The 17,500-nt window shown below is 46.2% G+C and overlaps 1 protein-coding gene across 1 annotated transcript in view; it reads left to right on the top strand.

Annotated features, from left to right (window-relative positions):
• Positions 1-17,500, top strand: part of LOC120059599 (low-density lipoprotein receptor-related protein 1-like) — a 215,596-nt gene that overhangs the window by 79,123 nt on the left and 118,973 nt on the right. Inside the window, exons 8-19 of the mRNA XM_039008729.1 lie at positions 8,755-8,917; positions 10,411-10,633; positions 10,716-10,908; positions 11,238-11,381; positions 11,687-11,923; positions 12,174-12,354; positions 12,606-12,828; positions 13,098-13,287; positions 13,580-13,702; positions 13,974-14,114; positions 14,923-15,048; positions 15,768-15,884. Coding sequence (XP_038864657.1) covers positions 8,755-8,917; positions 10,411-10,633; positions 10,716-10,908; positions 11,238-11,381; positions 11,687-11,923; positions 12,174-12,354; positions 12,606-12,828; positions 13,098-13,287; positions 13,580-13,702; positions 13,974-14,114; positions 14,923-15,048; positions 15,768-15,884 — 2,061 coding nt within the window. The remainder of the gene's footprint in view (positions 1-8,754; positions 8,918-10,410; positions 10,634-10,715; positions 10,909-11,237; positions 11,382-11,686; positions 11,924-12,173; positions 12,355-12,605; positions 12,829-13,097; positions 13,288-13,579; positions 13,703-13,973; positions 14,115-14,922; positions 15,049-15,767; positions 15,885-17,500) is intronic.

Below are 17,500 nucleotides of genomic sequence, written 5' to 3' on the forward strand. Positions count from 1 at the left end.
GAAAACGGCGTAATTACTATGTTGGAAGGACATTCTATAGAGCAAGTCAAAATGTACAAATATCTGGGAGTTTGGGTGGAGAGAACCTTGTCAAGAAACTCAAGCTACGTATTGGGTTTAATTACCTTGTTTTTCCTTTGCCGCCAGAAAGGAGTTGATTAGTTGTACTTTTCTCTCTGTGTTGGACTATGGTGATACTATTGACTGTATGTGCCTCAATCGCTACACTGAAGGCTCTTGACTCTGTGTATCATGCAGCCCTTCGTCTTGACACCAATCAGAGAAGTCTAACTCACCATTGTGATCTCTACAGTGCAGTCAGGTGGACATCACTAGCAACACGCAGGCTCAAACACTGGTACATTCTTATTTATAAGGCCATTTCAGGAAAAATGACATCTTATCTATCCTCTCTTCTAGCTCGAAATGAAAACACATTCAAACTCAGATCTCAATCTTGTTATATTCTAAGAGTCCCGAAAATGTAAACCGAGCCATGGAAAAAGGTCCTTGGATTGCTCAGTCCCCTGGTCTTGGAATCCCCTCCAAGCCAACCTACAACTACAGGACCTGGTGTCCCTGGAGGAGGTCAAAGGACAAATAGATGAACAGGTTGTTGAGACATGTAGTTGTTTCTAGTTGTCACTAGTTTGCATTGCCTTATGTAAGGAAGAATGTTGTTTTACTTCACACACACCACACATGCCTGCACGCACACACAGACACACGCACACACAGACACACAGACACACACACACACACACAGACACACAGACACACACACACACACACACACACACACACACACACACACACACACACACACACACACACACACACACACACACACACACACACACATCCACTGTTTGTCTGCTGTTGTATTTGAGCTGTTGCCTGTGTCTTCTGTCTGTGTTGGCCATTTGTCTTACGTTGTTTGTTTTTTAATCCCCCGTCCCCACAGGAGGCCTTTTTCCTCTTGCCAGGCCCTCATTGTAAATAAGAATTTGTTCTAAATTGTCTAGCCTGGTAAAATAAGAGCGGGGTAGGCCTTTTATTTTGAATCTTTGTAGACCACAGGAATGGGGACACATCAGACCCAGATGTCTCTGCCCAAGCCTGGTCTCACATCTGTCTGTGCTATCGTGCTGTCGTGTCTTTGCTATCATTAAATTTAAGACTTATAGTTTTTATCAAAGATTCTCTGTAATTAGTTATTACGCGATCAACTAAATAATAACGTAACTAATTAACTATGAATTTGGGAGCACCAGGGAAAGTCGTCAGATTACAAAGTTATAATTTCCCAATATAACCTTTCAGATATTTTCATATCTGATCAATAGTCTTCTGATTAATGATTTATTTATTTTACCTCACGTTAGTCTCATTCCAAACGTCGTAAATTGTTGGTTATCTGCACGAACCCAGTCTTCACTATGAGTCATCCATACATCAATTGTCTTAAATCATTTATTTATTACTAACTAAGTAATTCACAGAAATGCATAAACAAACAAACAAATTTAAAATGGTTACATGAAATGATGGGAGAAATATGCCCTAGTGGGCTGAACCGGCATGGCGGCTTGTTAGACAAAGGGAAAATTGGGTTCGACTAAGAAGTCACTACAGAGTCCATAATTATAACAATTGACATGCTAATCCTTTACACATGAACGCTCACTCATTCGGGAACAATTGCAATCAATATATATATATTTACGCTCAGTGTGTTGTCCTGATCGCTGGAGAAAAGTTAGTTTCTGTTGGAGATTCGTCTGTCTCTGTCTTGGTTATTGTGGATAGTTCAGAGTGACATTCGTTATAGAATGGATGTTTCGGCGGTTGTCTTTCTTCGCGTTCAATGGTACCGAATTCCTAGCTACAGACTAGTAGTCAATATCAAAGACTTGTTCTTATTTGTCTAAAAGTTTAACCACGTGGTATGGTTAAAGATTCAGCAATGGTACTTAACCTTCGTTCTCCTCCTATGGAGAAAAACATGGTCTGTTGATAATTTCTCAGAGTTGGGTTTTTATTCGGATAGCAGAGAGGGGCTGTCCCAGGATGTCTGACCCAACTGGCTCAGGGTCGGGTCCTCGGATTTAGTTCAAATCAAAAGGGATTTGTATTTTTCTTCATTAAACAGTCCAAAATCATATTACACAATTATACAAACAGTATCATACTCACTCATTCATTTTATACAACACTCAGATGTAAACCTCATATCTGAGGTTATTATATAAACAGTGGTATGGTAGTGTAGCCACACAGTCTCCCATGAGTTTCCCACATTGTGACCAACGGACCGGTTAATAGCTGGAATCTTCACCGATCTTTAATACTTTTTCAGGAACATGAAATCTGTTCGTACCTCAAGTTCTGTGAGGTGGAAGAAAACTTCCTCTGTCCTCTCTCTAATACTGTTTGGCCATGAGGAGATTCTCATGGCCCACTCCCCTCTCTCTCTGTGACCACAGCATGGGTTGAAGGAGGAAAGGGGGAGGCAGGGAGTGGCGGGGAGAGGGGAATGGGCTTAATGTACCTAAACAGGCAACGTCATGACAGTGCCATTGGTGTGACAATGACCTTAGGAGTTGGCAAGACAGCACAAACAGATCTGGGAACAGGCTATCTCTGTGCCACTGTGGAATAGCCCTGTAGCAGCATGGTTTAACATTGTTCAGTCATCCAACCTGGGGTTTGTCTTTGGAAGTGGCCAAACCTACCGTGGGACTCACTACAAATGTCATTTTAAGTCACAGAGCCCTGGGACAGGCTATAATTAAGCAATAAGGCCTGAGTGGGTGTGGTATATGGCCAATATCCCACAGCTAAGGGCTGCTCTTAGGCACGACATAACATAGAGTATACCATGGCTGTCAGCCAATCAGCATTCAGGGCTTGAACCACCCAGTTTATTACAGGATTTATAAGTTGGGTGGTTCAAGCCCTGAATGCAGCCGTGGTATCAGACCGTATACCACGGGTATGACAAAACATTTATTTTTACTGCTCTAATTACGTTGGTAAGCATTTTATAATAACAATAAGGCACCTCGGGGGTTTGTGGTATATGGCCAATATACCATGGCTAAGGGATGTGTCCAAGGACTACGTGATGTGTTGTGCCTAAGAACGGCCCTTAGCCATGGTATATTGGCCATATACCACACCCCCTTATTGCTTAAATAACTGCTGGAGTCACTAGCTGGGAACGGCTAACTACAGGAGGGTGGGATGGGACAGGCTACCTACAGGAGGGTGGTATGGGACAGGCTACCTACAGGAGGGTAGGATGGGACAGGCTACCTACAGGGGGGTAGGATGGGACAGGCTACCTACAGGAGGGTAGGATGGGACAGGCTACCTACAGGGGGGTGGGATGGGACAGGCTACCTACAGGGGGGTGGGATGGGACAGGCTAACTACAGGAGGGTAGGATGGGACAGGCTACCTACAGGGGGGTAGGATGGGACAGGCTACCTACAGGAGGGTAGGATGGGACAGGCTACCTACAGGAGGGTAGGATGGGACAGGCTACCTACAGGAGGGTGGGATGGGACAGGCTACCTACAGGAGGGTGGGATGGGACAGGCTACCTACAGGAGGGTAGGATGGGACAGGCTACCTACAGGAGGGTAGGATGGGACAGGCTACCTACAGGAGGGTGGGATGGGACAGGCTACTACAGGAGGGTGGGATGGGACAGGCTACCTACAGGAGGGTAGGATGGGACAGGCTACCTACAGGGGGGTGGGATGGGACAGAATACCTACAGGGGGGTGGGATGGGACAGGCTACCTACAGGAGGGTAGGATGGGACAGGCTACCTACAGGAGGGTAGGATGGGACAGGCTACCTACAGGGGGGTGGGATGGGACAGGCTACCTACAGGAGGGTAGGATGGGACAGGCTACCTACAGGAGGGTGGGATGGGACAGGCTACCTACAGGAGGGTGGGATGGGACAGGCTACCTACAGGAGGGTGGGATGGGACAGGCTACCTACAGGAGGGTAGGATGGGACAGGCTACCTACAGGAGGGTGGGATGGGACAGGCTACCTACAGGAGGGTGGGATGGGACAGGCTACCTACAGGAGGGTAGGATGGGACAGGCTACCTACAGGGGGGTGGGATGGGACAGGCTACCTACAGGGGGGTGGGATGGGACAGGCTACCTACAGGAGGGTAGGATGGGACAGGCTACCTACAGGAGGGTAGGATGGGACAGGCTACCTACAGGGGGGTGGGATGGGACAGGCTACCTACAGGAGGGTAGGATGGGACAGGCTACCTACAGGAGGGTGAGATGGGACAGGCTACCTACAGGAGGGTAGGATGGGACAGGCTACCTACAGGAGGGTGGGATGGGACAGGCTACCTACAGGAGGGTGGGATGGGACAGGCTAACTACAGGAGGGTGGGATGGGACAGGCTACCTACAGGAGGTTGGGATGGAACAGGCTACCTACAGGGGGTTGGGATGGGACAGGCTACCTACAGGAGGGTGGGATGGGACAGGCTACCTACAGGAGGGTAGGATGGGACAGGCTAACTATAGGTGGTTGGGATGGGACAGGCTAACTATAGGGGGGTGGGATGGGACAGGCTAACTATAGGTGGTTGGGATGGGACAGGCTAACTATAGGGGGGTGGGATGGGACAGGCTACCTATAGGGGGGTGGGATGGGACAGGCTACCTATAGGGGGGTGGGATGGGACAGGCTAACTACAGGGGGTGGGATGGGACAGGCACACTACAGGGGGTGAGATGGGACAGGCTACCTATAGGTGGTTGGGATGGGACAGGCTACTACAGGGGGGTGGGATGGGACAGGCTACTACAGGGGGGTGGGATGGGACAGGCTACTACAGGGGGGTGGGATGGGACAGTCACACTACAGGGGGGGTGGGATGGGACAGGCTGACTACAAGGTGGTATGGGACAGGCTAACTACAGGGATAGTATGGGACAGGCTGCCTACAAGTGGGTGGGATGGGACAGGCAAACTACAAGGGGGGTGGGATGGGACAGGCAAACTATAGGGGGTGGGATGGGACAGGCTGGCTACAAGTGAGTGGGATGGGACAGGCAAACTACAGGGGGTGGGATGGGACAGGCTGGCTACAAGTGAGTGGGATGGGACAGGCAAACTACAGGGGGTGGGATGGGACAGGCTACTACAGGGATAGTATGAGACAGGCTACCTACAAGTGGGTGGGATGGGACAGGCAAACTACAAGGGGGGTGGGATGGGACAGGCAAACTATAGAGGGGTAGGATGGGACAGGCTTGGTCTCTCTGTGGAACTGCCCCTCCACCCTCCCTACCCAACCGCCTTCTCACAGATAGACTCTCATTGTCAGAGACTAGCCCTTGCTCGGGTAGTCAGCTGGAAGAAACCAAGAGGGACGAACCACAGCCTCCAAAATAACACCATTAGCATTTCATTCAAACCCAGCTATTTTTCCTCGTTCTGCTGTCAATCTTCTCAGCCAGTCAGCCAGGCAGTGAGTCAGTTAGCCAGGCAGCCAGTCAGTCAGCTAGCTATTCAGCCAGTGAGTCAGGCAGTCAGTCAGTGCTCAGACAGAACAAGTGTGTGTTGTCTGTCTTTCCCATGGACAAGTGTTATCCTTTCTACACTACCATACCGATTCCAACTGTATTTTGCTGGGCTGTCTCTGATTAACCTTGTCATTTTAAGCACGGTTCCAGCAACTATGGCAGATACATAACCAGTACAGCCTGGCTTAGGCTTGGCTCGGCTTGGCTCAACTCAGTTGTGTGAAAAGGGTATATGAATGAGGCAGGGTTGTTAGTCAGGGTTGGGTCATGTCAGGTCACCAAGCAGGCTGTGGGTTGGTGGCGAGGGTTAATCTCTTTCTCTCCCACTGGGTGAGCTGGACTAATGGGCTGTGTTTGGGTCAGTTCAGCTCCGATATTTTTTTCTGTCTGTCTCGCTCTCTCTCTCCTTCTCTCCCTCTCCTCTCCCCTCCCCTCTTTCTCTCAAAGTATGTCACTCCATTCAAGTGGTGGACAACCCTCTAGACTAGCCAGCGTAACACCATGACAGGAACTCCTAAATTACAATGTTGCTCTTGTTTAGTCTCCTCTCTCTCTAACTCTCTCTCTCTCTCTCTAATTCTCTCTCACTCTCTCTCTCTCTGTCTCTCTCTAACTCTCTCTCTCTCTGTCTGTCTATCAATTCAATTCAGTGCAAGGGGCTTTATTGGCATGGGAAACATATGTTAACATTGCCAAAGCAAGTGAAGAAGATAATATACAAAGTGAAATAAACAATAACAATTCACAGTAAACATTACACTCACAGAAGTTCCAAAAGAACAGACATTACAAATGTCATATTATGTATATATACAGTGTTGTAACGATGTACAAATGGTTAAAGTGCAAAAGGGAAAATAAATAAGCATAAATATGGGTTGTATTGACAATGGTGTTTGTTCTTCACTGGTTGACCTTTTCTTGTGGCAACAGGTCACAAATCTTGCTGCTGTGATGGCACACTGTAGTATGTCACCCAGTAGATATGGGAGTTTCTCAAAATTGGGTTTGTTTTCAAATCCTTTGTGAATCTGTGTAATCTGAGGGAAATATGTGTCTCTAATATGGTCATACATTGGGCAGGAGGTTAGGAAGTGTAGCTCAGTTTCCACCTAATTTTGTGGGCAGTGTGCACATAGCCTGTCTTCTCTTGAGAGCCAGGTCAGCCTATGGCGGCCTTTCTCAATAGCAAGGCTATGCTCACTGAGTCTGTACATAGTCAAAGCTTTCCTTAAGTTTGAGTCAGTCACAGTGGTCAGGTATTCTGCCACTGTGTACTCTCTGTTTAGGGCCAAATAGCATTTTAGTTTGCTCTGTTTTTTTGTTAATTCTTTCCAATGTGTCAAGTAATTATCTTTTGGTTTTCTCATGATTTGGTTGGGTCTAATTGTGTTGCTAATTGTGTTGCCGTCTCTCTCGAATTCTCTTGCTCTCCTCTCAATTCCATTCAATTCAATTTAAGGGCTTTATTGGCATGGGAAACAGATGTTAACATTGTCAAAGCAAGTGAAGTAGATAATAATTAACAGTAAACATTACACTCACAAAAGTTCCAAAATAATAAATACATCTCTCTGTCTATCTCACCCACAGTGCCTTGCGAAAGTATTCACCCCCTTGGCATTTTGCCTATTTTGTTGCCTTACAGCATGGAATTCAAAAATATTTTGGTGGGGGTTGTATCATTTGATTTACACAACATGCCTACCACTTTGAAGATGCAAAATATTTTTTATTGTGAAACAAACAAGAAAAAATACAACAAAACAGAAAACTTGAGCGTGCATAACTATTCACCCCCCCCAAAGGCAATACTTTGTAGAGCCACCTTTTGCAGCAATTACAGCTGCAAGTCTCTTGAGATATGTCTCTATAAGCTTGGCACATCTAGCCACTGGGATTTTTGCCCATTCCTCAAGGCAAAACTGCTCCAGCTCCTTCAAGTTGGATGGGTTCCGCTGGTGTACAGCAATCTTTAAGTCGTACCACAGATTCTCAATTGGATTGACATTTCCAAGACATTTAAATGTTTCCCCTTAAACCACTTGAGTGTTGCTTTAGCAGTGTGCTTAGGGTCATTGTTCTGCTGGAAGGTGAACCTCCGTCCCAGTCTCAAATCTCTGGAAGACTGAAACAGGTTTCCCTCAAGAATTTTCCTGTATTTAGCGCCATCCATGATTCCTTCAATTCTGACCAGTTTCCCAGCCCCTGCCGTTGAAAAACATCCCCACAGCATGATGCTGCCACCACCATGCTTCACTGTGGGGATGCTGTTCTCGGGGTGACGGGAGGTGTTGGGTTTGTGCCAGACATAGCATTTTCCTTGATGGCCAAAAAGCTACATTTTAGTCTCATCTGACCAGAGCACCTTCTTCCATATGTTTTGGGAGTCCCCCACATGCCTTTTTTCTTTAAGTTATCGCTTTTTTCTGGCCACTTTTCCGTAAAGCCCAGCTCTGTGGAGTGTATGGCTTAAAGTGGTCCTATAGACAGATACTCCAATCTCCGCTGTGGAGCTTTGCAGCTCATCTTTGGTCTCTTTGTTGCCTCTCTGATTAATGCCCTCCTTGCCTGGTCCGTGAGTTTTGGTGGGCGGCCCTCTCTTGGCAGGTTTGTTGTGGTGCCATATTCTTTCCATTTTTTAATAATGGATTTAATGGTGCTCCTTGGGATGTTCAAAGTTTCTTATAACCCAACCCTGATCTGCACTTCTCCACAACTTTGTCCCTGACCTGTTTGGATAGCTCCTTGGTCTTCATGGTGCCACTTGCTTGGTGGTGCCCCTTGCTTAGTGGTGTTGCAGACTCTGGGGCCTTTCAGAACAGGTGTATATATACTGAGATCATGTGACACTTAGATTGCACACAGGTGGACTTTATTTAATTAATTATGTGACTTCTGAAGGTAATTGGTTGCACCAGATCTTATTTAGGGGCTTCATAGCAAAGGGGGTGCATACATATGCACACACCACGTTTCATTTTTTTATTTTTCATACATTTTTGAAACAAGTATTTTTTTAAATTTCACTTCACCAATGTTGAATATTTTGTGTATGTCCTTTACATGAAATCCAAATAAAAATCCATTTAAATTACAGGTTGTAATGCAACATAAAAATGCCAAACGGGGTGAATACTTTTGCAAGGCACTGTAACCTCTTCACTCTATCCCACCAGATGTGGAGCAGATGGCTATTGACTGGCTGACAGGAAACTTCTACTTTCTGGACAACGTGGACGATCGTATATTTGTGTGCAATGTCGACGGCCAGACATGTGTCACTCTGCTGGATCAGGAGCTCTACAACCCTAAAGGCATCGCCCTGGACCCCCTCATGGGGTGAGCACTACCCCGATAACAACCCCAGAGACCCCTAAGAAGTGCCCTGAGATGCTTTCTTGTGTACTTCCCCTTGGTCGTTCTGGTCAGGTGACTGCCCACCCAGCTCTTAGAAAGTCAGGTGACTGCCCACCCAGCTCTTAGTCAGTCAGTTGACTGCCCACCCAGCTCTTAGTCAGTCAGATGACTGCCTACCCAGCTCTTAGTCAGTCAGTTGACTGCCCACCCAGCTCTTGGTCAGTCAGGTGACTGGCCAACCAGCCCTTAGTCAGTCAGATGACTGCCCACCCAGCCCTTAGTCAGTCAGATGACTGCCCACCCAGCTCTTAGTCAGTCAGGGGACTGCCCACCCAGCTCTTAGTCAGTCAGTTGACTGCCCACCCAGCCCTTAGTCAGTCAGGTGACTGCCCAACCAGCCCTTAGTCAGTCAGGTGACTGCCCACCCAGCTCTTAGTCAGTCAGGTGACTGCCCACCCAGCCCTTAGTCAGTCAGATGACTGCCCACCCAGCCCTTAGTCAGTCAGAACACTTCCTCCTCTAAGACATACACACACATGCAACATGCATGATCACTTACCCTTGTTGATGCTGGCACGTCAAAATGGTTTGGTGCATCTTAAATGTGAGGGGTCAAATATAAATTGAAGAATTATAATAAACATTATAATGCGGTCAGTCCTCCCTTTCCTCAATTTAATATCCCCACACACTCCTCTACCTCCCCTCGCTCCTCTACCTCCCCTCGCTCCTCTACCTCCCCTCACTCCTCTACCTCCCCTTGTTCGTCTACCTTCCCTCGCTCCTCTACCTCCCTTTGCTCCTCTACCTCCCCTCGCTCCTCTACCTCCCTTCGCTCCTCTACCTCCCTGCGCTCCTCTACCTCCCTTTGCTCCTCTACCTTCCCTCGCTCCTCTACCTCCCCTTGTTCGTCTACCTCCACTCGCTCCTCTACCTCCCTTTGCTCCTCTACCTCCCCTTGTTCCTCTACCTCTCCTTGTTCCTCTACCTCTACTCGCTCCTCTACCTCCCTTTGCTCCTCTACCTCCCTTCGCTCCTCTACCTCCCTTTGCTCCTCTACCTTCCCTCGCTCCTCTACCTCCCCTTGTTCCTCTACCTCCCTTCGCTCCTCTACCTCCCTTTGCTCCTCTACCTCCACTCGCTCCTCTACCTCCCTTTGCTCCTCTACCTCCCTTTGCTCCTCTACCTCCCCTCGCTCCTCTACCTCCCTTCGCTCCTCTACCTCCCTTCGCTCCTCTACCTCCCTTTGCTCCTCTACCTTCCCTCACTCATCTACCTCCCTTTGCTCCTCTACCTCCCATCGCTCATCTACCTCCCCTCTCTCCTCTACCTCACCTCGTTCCTCTACCTCCCCTCATTCCTCTACCTCCCATCGCTCCTCTACCTCCCCTCGCTCCTCTACCTCCCCTCGCTCCTCTACCTTACCTCGTTCCTCTACCTCCCCTCGCTCCTCTACCTCCCCTTGCTCTCTACAGGAAGGTATTCTTCACGGACTACGGTCAGACTCCCAAGGTGGAGCGTTGTGACATGGACGGTCAGAACCGGACCAAGCTGGTGGATAGTAAGATCGTGTTCCCCCACGGTATCACCCTGGACCTGGTCAACAGGCTGGTCTACTGGGCTGATGCCTACCTGGACTACGTAGAGGTGGTGGACTACGAAGGCAAGAACAGACATACCATCATACAAGGCCTGCTGGTGAGGACACACACACATACACACATACACAATACACATACAGACACCAACTCGGACTGTGTTTCTGTTGTAATTCTGTTAGATTGAACACCTTTATGGGCTGACGGTGTTTGAGAACTACCTGTACGCCACCAACTCAGACGAAGGCAACCTGAACCCCGCTAAGACCAGTGTGATCCGGATCAACCGTTTCAACTCCTCTGACTACACGGTGGTTACCAGGATGGACCGCGGCGCCGCCCTGCACGTATACCATCAGAGACGCCAACCCTCAGGTAGGTTCACACCCACAAACCCCCATGTATGTATCCAGAACTGCCGCTGTAGGAATGGGGCAATCTTTGCCATGAAGTTTGGAACGTAGTGTGCACAGGCTTTTGTTCCAGCCCTGCACGTGTACCACCAGACACGCCAACCTCCATGTAGATACATGCCTAGGGTAGCAAAATGATGGTACCGTTTTCCTGAAATCCTGGTTGGAGGAGTCCAGAAGAGTATCTACCTGTCTGCATCTAGTTGTAGCCATGTTGGTGCCTAGTGCTGATCATTCGCTTCTGACCTCTGCCCCCTGACCCCTTTCTTGTCCCCTGGTGCCCAGTGAGAGAGAAGAGTCATGCGTGTGCCCCGGACCAGTTTAAGAAGCCAGGAGGCTGCTCAGACCTCTGTCTGCTGGGGAACAGCCACAAGACCTGGACCTGCCGCTGTCGCTCTGGATTCAGCCTGGGCAGCGATGGGAAGTCCTGCAAGAGTGAGTACTTTCTACAATTTAATTGAATTGAATTGAATGCCACACACTGAGCATAGCATGGAAATCACACACAACAGCACATCTCAACTCAGCATAGAACTCCATTCAGAACAGACCTGCAATTTATGTAGTAGCAATATGAGTTGAATATAATCTCTCGAAGCAAGAAAATGTACCATTTACATAACTTCGACATACTCTTCGGACAAAAAGGTCTCATTGTTGTGTTTCTCCAATCTTGTAACTAACTGTTCAGCGATGTTCCCATGACAATGATGTAATGTTTTATGATGTTCCCTCTGCAGAACCTGAACACGAGTTGTTCCTGGTGTACGGTAAGGGTCGCCCTGGCATCATCCGTGGCATGGACATGAATGCCAAGGTCCCAGACGAGTACATGATCCCCATTGAGAATCTGATGAACCCGAGGGCGCTGGACTTCCATGCCGAGAGCGAATTCATCTACTTCGCTGACGCCGTGAGTTACATAATTGGACGGCAGAAGATCGATGGCACAGAGAGAGACACCATACTAAAGGACGGTAAGGACTGATCTAGTACCATAATATTTAACATGAAATGCATCACAACAACCCTCTGTTCCACCCTATTACAAAATCAAATCGCAATTCATATAGAACCGTGATGCGTATAGAATCACGAGATGTATCAGATAGTTACCTAGGAATTGTGATACAAATTATATCATGAGGTCCCTGCCAATACCAAGCCCTATTAGACAGTCACTCTCTCCCTCTCTCTGTCCCTTCCTCCCTTCTTTCCTTCCCTCAGGCATCCACACCGTGGAGGGGATAGCGGTAGACTGGATGGCAGGTAACCTATACTGGACAGACGACGGGCCCATGAAGACCATCAGTGTGGCCAGGTTGGAGAAAGCCTCTCAGACACGCAAGACCCTCATTGAGGGCAAGATGACCCACCCCCGTGCCATCGTAGTGGACCCCCAGCACGGGTCAGACATTATGCCCTCCTTATGTTCTTTTGCTATAGTATACATCTCACACAGAGACATCACCCTATGAGAATGTATTGTAATATTTCTGTACATTTCCCCAAATTCCTAAGTTTTCCAGAAATGTTGGTGTGTGATTCCTGGGGGGAACACTTTTTGGGGGATTTCTGGAAAACCTGTGAAGTTCAGGAAAGTTACTGGAAGTTTGCAAATGTAGTATTGCTCTAACAGAACGTGTGATTGTGTTCCAGGTGGATGTACTGGACAGACTGGGAGGAGGACCCCAAGAAGACTAACCGAGGGAAGATCAAGAAGGCGTGGATGGACGGCTCGCATGACCAGGTCCTGCTGACCAGTAAGACAGTGCTGTGGCCCAACGGCCTGAGTCTGGACATCCCGCAGGGCATCCTGTACTGGGTGGACGCATACTACGACCGCATCGAGATGGTTTACCTCAACACCACAGAGCGCAAGGTCAGTTAGACTGCTTACTAAGCCTAGACCTAACCCTAATGATCACACATGTACAAATCTCCCCACCAGAGACCGAGGTTCAATCCCCACATCCACACTCCTACTGTTTCTCCCACCTGCCTATATCCCATCTGATTACCAAACTGTCTAAATCAAGTGTCAGCAAATACTCCCAAAATATATATATACAAAAAAGGATTCTATGGTTTTGACCTTAACCATGACCATGATCTGTGTCATATGATCATTTTCTCTCTCTCATTGGTCAGATGGTGTACGAGGGAAATGAGCTGAACCACGCCTTCGGCCTGTGTCACTACAAGCACTTCCTGTTTTGGAACGAGTACCGTGGCGGCAGCATCTTCAAACTGGACACAACCACCAGCACTGTCACGCTGCTCCGCAATGAACGACCACCCCTCTTTGAGATCCGCGTGTATGACGCTCACCAGCAGCAAGGTAACTTTAATGGAAAGTACTATATGGATAATGCTTGGTAACACTATATGGGTAACACTAGGTAACACTATACAAGACATTGAACAAGCAAGTCATAAAGTGTCATCATAACACATGCCAAAACTTCTTGTCAAATTTTGTAAAAGGTTATAACATGTCAGTGATTTAGCTAGCCTAGATGTGAATGAATGAATGCATGAATAAATGAATACTTTAATGGCCTAAATAGGAAATTAGCTTGGTAACAATGCTAACGGCCCTGTCTGCCTGTCTTCTGTTGGTGTTTCTGTAGGCACCAACCTGTGTCGTGTGAAAAACGGAGGCTGCAGCAGTCTGTGTCTGGCTATCCCTGATGGCAGGTCCTGTGGCTGTGCTGACGACCAGATACTGGATGACGACAATGTCACCTGTAAAGGTATGTATTGGGATGGTCTCAATTAGAATATGTTAAAATATAATTTTAAGTTGATCTGGGATGCTGTATGGAATGTCCATGTTTAAGCTGGTGAGTGGGGAAACGAATGTCTCAGACCTGCTTTCTTCAGCTGAATTGGTTCTAATAGCCCTCATAAGTAGATAAATGCATCCCATATTTCCAGAATATGAACAGCTGAGATTGAGAGACGTTGCTCTACTAGAGTATCCGTAACAGTCTCCTCCTTTCCTCACTCTCTCTCTCTCCCCAGCCAACCCCACCTACATCCCTCCTCCTCAGTGTCAGCCCGGAGAGTTTGCCTGTAAGAACAACCGCTGTATCCAGGAGCGATGGAAGTGTGACGGTGACAACGACTGTTTGGACAACAGCGACGAGGCGCCTGAGCTCTGCCGTGAGTAGTGTCACACCACCACTCCTTCACCATGGTTACTGAGCAACACACACACACACAACAACAACAACAGCAACAACAATAACAACAATGCATGACACGCACAGTTGAGAATCATGAGCTGAGTAGGAGCAGCAGCAGAGCATGAGCTTTGTTTAAAGCTGATCCAGCACTAATACTGCCTCTTCTTTGAAACATGCATCAATTGAATATTACATATCCATTGACTGTTAAATAGACCCATAGTTTCTCCATCCATCTCTCTCTTCATGCGACAATTAGTAAAACTAGGATTTCTCTGTGTATACATGAAAGTTCCACTTCCAGTGCATGACAGAGCAGTCGGAGCAGCAGAAGCTCCAGCATCCTAAAACATAATGTGCTTATAGATGTGTAAAGTCAGCTTTATGAACTTACAGTTAATGAAAATCCCCTTTCTAATTATAACATTCTAATTCTATTGATCTTACATTCTAATTATAACATTCTAATTCTATTGATCTTACATTCTAATTATAACATTCTAATTCTATTGATCTTACATTCTAATTATAACATTCTAATTCTATTGATCTTACATTCTAATTATAACATTCTAATTCTATTGATCTTACATTCTAATTATAACATTCTAATTCTATTGATCTTACATTCTAATTATAACATTCTAATTCTATTGATCTAACTTTCTAATTATAACATTCTAATTATATTGATCTTACATTCTAATTATAACATTCTAATTCTATTGATCTAACTTTCTAATTCTAACAATCTAATCCTACTGTCTTTCTTTTCTCTCCTCCAGACCTGCACACGTGTCCATCGGACCGGTTCAAGTGCCAGAATAACCGCTGTATCCCCCTGCGCTGGCTCTGTGACGGGGACAATGACTGTGGAAGTGATGAGGATGAGTCCAATACTACCTGCTCAGGTACACACACTTAACATAATGTGTAATTTAGCCCATTGAACACAAAAACTATGTTTCAAGTCCGAATTAGGCAGGTCGGATGCCTACTTCACCCGTATTTTCTGTTATTTTTGCACAAAACAGTAGTGTGTAGTTCCAGTAGTTAGCTACACCGCTACATGGTAAAACAGTAGTGTGTAGTTGCAGTAGTTAGCTACACCGCTACATGGTAAAACAGTAGTGTGTAGTTCCAGTAGTTAGCTACACCGCTACATGGTAAAACAGTAGTGTGTAGTTCCAGTAGTTAGCTACACCGCTACATGGTAAAACAGTAGTGTGTAATTTCAGTAGTTAGCTACACCGCTACATGGTAAAACAGTAGTGTGTAGTTGCAGTAGTTAGCTACACCGCTACATGGTAAAAGGTAGTGTGTAGTTCCTGTAGTTAGCTACACTGCTACATGGCAAAAAAGTCATTAACTACTGGAAACACTACCAACATTAGAATTTAGTTTAACTACCACCAAGCTACTGCAAAATGTAGTTACATTATTAGTTGAACTGCATGTAGTTAACTACTCCTCAACACTGCACACACACACACACACACACACACACACACACACACACACACACACACACACACACACACACACACACACACACACACACACACACACACACACACACACACACCTTTCCCATCTCTCTATAATGCTATTATCTTCCACCCCTTTCAAGCTCGTACGTGCCCACCCAACCAGTATGCGTGTGCCAGTGGGCGCTGCATCCCCACTTCCTGGACATGTGACCTGGATGATGACTGTGGGGACCGTTCTGACGAGCCGGCCTCCTGTGGTGGGTCCTTATCTCATCACACATCACCTCTGTAGCATTCTATATTTTGCTCGGTAGTGTTTCGTTGGAAATTCATCTCACTATACCTGAAGCCTGGTCACCAGATGTATATTTATGCTTTAGCCCAGTGGTACTCATTGCGCGACCGCAGGAACTCTTGCGGCTCGCTGTGATTTTACATTCATAATACATAGCAATGATACAATTTCAATTCAATGTGTTTAATGCTGGCCTGAATCATTTCATTGAATATGTCGATTGTTCCCTGGACGGCAGATAGATGGCAGTATAATGCAGCTGTTAAACAGAAAGGCCAAAATAGAACGCTTGCCGAAATATAATGCAGCTGATCAGCTACAGCGACCGACACATATCAATTTGCTACTAGCTAATTTTGCAGTCTGGTCGACATGGGACGATTTATTGTAAAAAAGAAACGTAAGTCTATTGACAATGAAAACGAGGGGGAAAAGCTGGAGAACAACGTGACGGCTATGAACAAACAACCACTGGAGAACCAAGAAAACCAGGAAGATGGCGGCAGGGAAATGCAGCTAGCTAACGTAGCTAACGTGGCTCTGGTGGCTAGAGAAGGATATGGTCGATTCAAGAAGAACACAGAAAGTTCCAAGAGAAATGCACAGACAAGTATTTTTTGGTACTGCGTGATGGGACTAGCTCACTTTGTTTTATTTGCCAGAAGGCAGTCAATTGTTATTAACGAGCATATTTAGAGCGACATTTCCAGTCACACCATGCCCACTTTGACAAAACATATCCGCCACAAAGCAACCTCAGAAACAACAAAATAGAGCAACTCAAAGGACATCTCAAATGACAACCAAAATGATGGACAGATCTAGCACTGTTGCAGAGAAAACGACAGAGGCAACATATGAGATTGCATGGATACTTGCGAGAAACAAGGCCTTCACAGACGCAAAGATTGTCAAATAATGTTTTTTGGCCTCAGCCGAAATATTGTATGCTATTTTATAAATCCTCTACGGCAGGGGTGTCAAAGTCAAATGGACGGAGGGCCAAATAAAAAATTTAGCTACAAGCCGAGGGCCGGACTGTTCGAATGTTCATTGAAAAATTTTTAAATGACGCATATAGTCTAGTGAACCTAATTGAACCTACTGAAAACCTAACAAATATATTCCAATATGATCAGATAAATAAAGCAATATTTTCTTATGGCTCTGTCAGTAATCTTTAATTTTCAACAGACACAAAAGACAAATTTCCTTTATATAAAAATCCCCATAACATGAACATTAAATGAAAGAAACCGGTATTCAAGGCACCATCAGTAGCCTATATTTTCTATTTTAGCAAAAGTGGGCTAAATTTACTTCAAAGAAAAAAACAATAATAGCAATTTTCTATCATCCACTCAACTGAAATATTTTTAAAATATAATTGGATTGAAATACAATAAAATAAAGTGCAAAAATCTAGCCTTTTGTAGCCTTTGTTCCATGTCCATATTCTTGTTTTTGTCCGCGTGTTTCGTTTCATAATGTCGTCTCAGATTATACTCTTTCAGTACCGCCACACTTTCTCCACACAGAAGACACACAGGTTTTCCAGCTACCTCCGTGAACATATAC

Source organism: Salvelinus namaycush, chromosome 14 (assembly GCF_016432855.1).
Source record: "Salvelinus namaycush isolate Seneca chromosome 14, SaNama_1.0, whole genome shotgun sequence".
Classification (NCBI taxonomy): domain Eukaryota; kingdom Metazoa; phylum Chordata; class Actinopteri; order Salmoniformes; family Salmonidae; genus Salvelinus; species Salvelinus namaycush.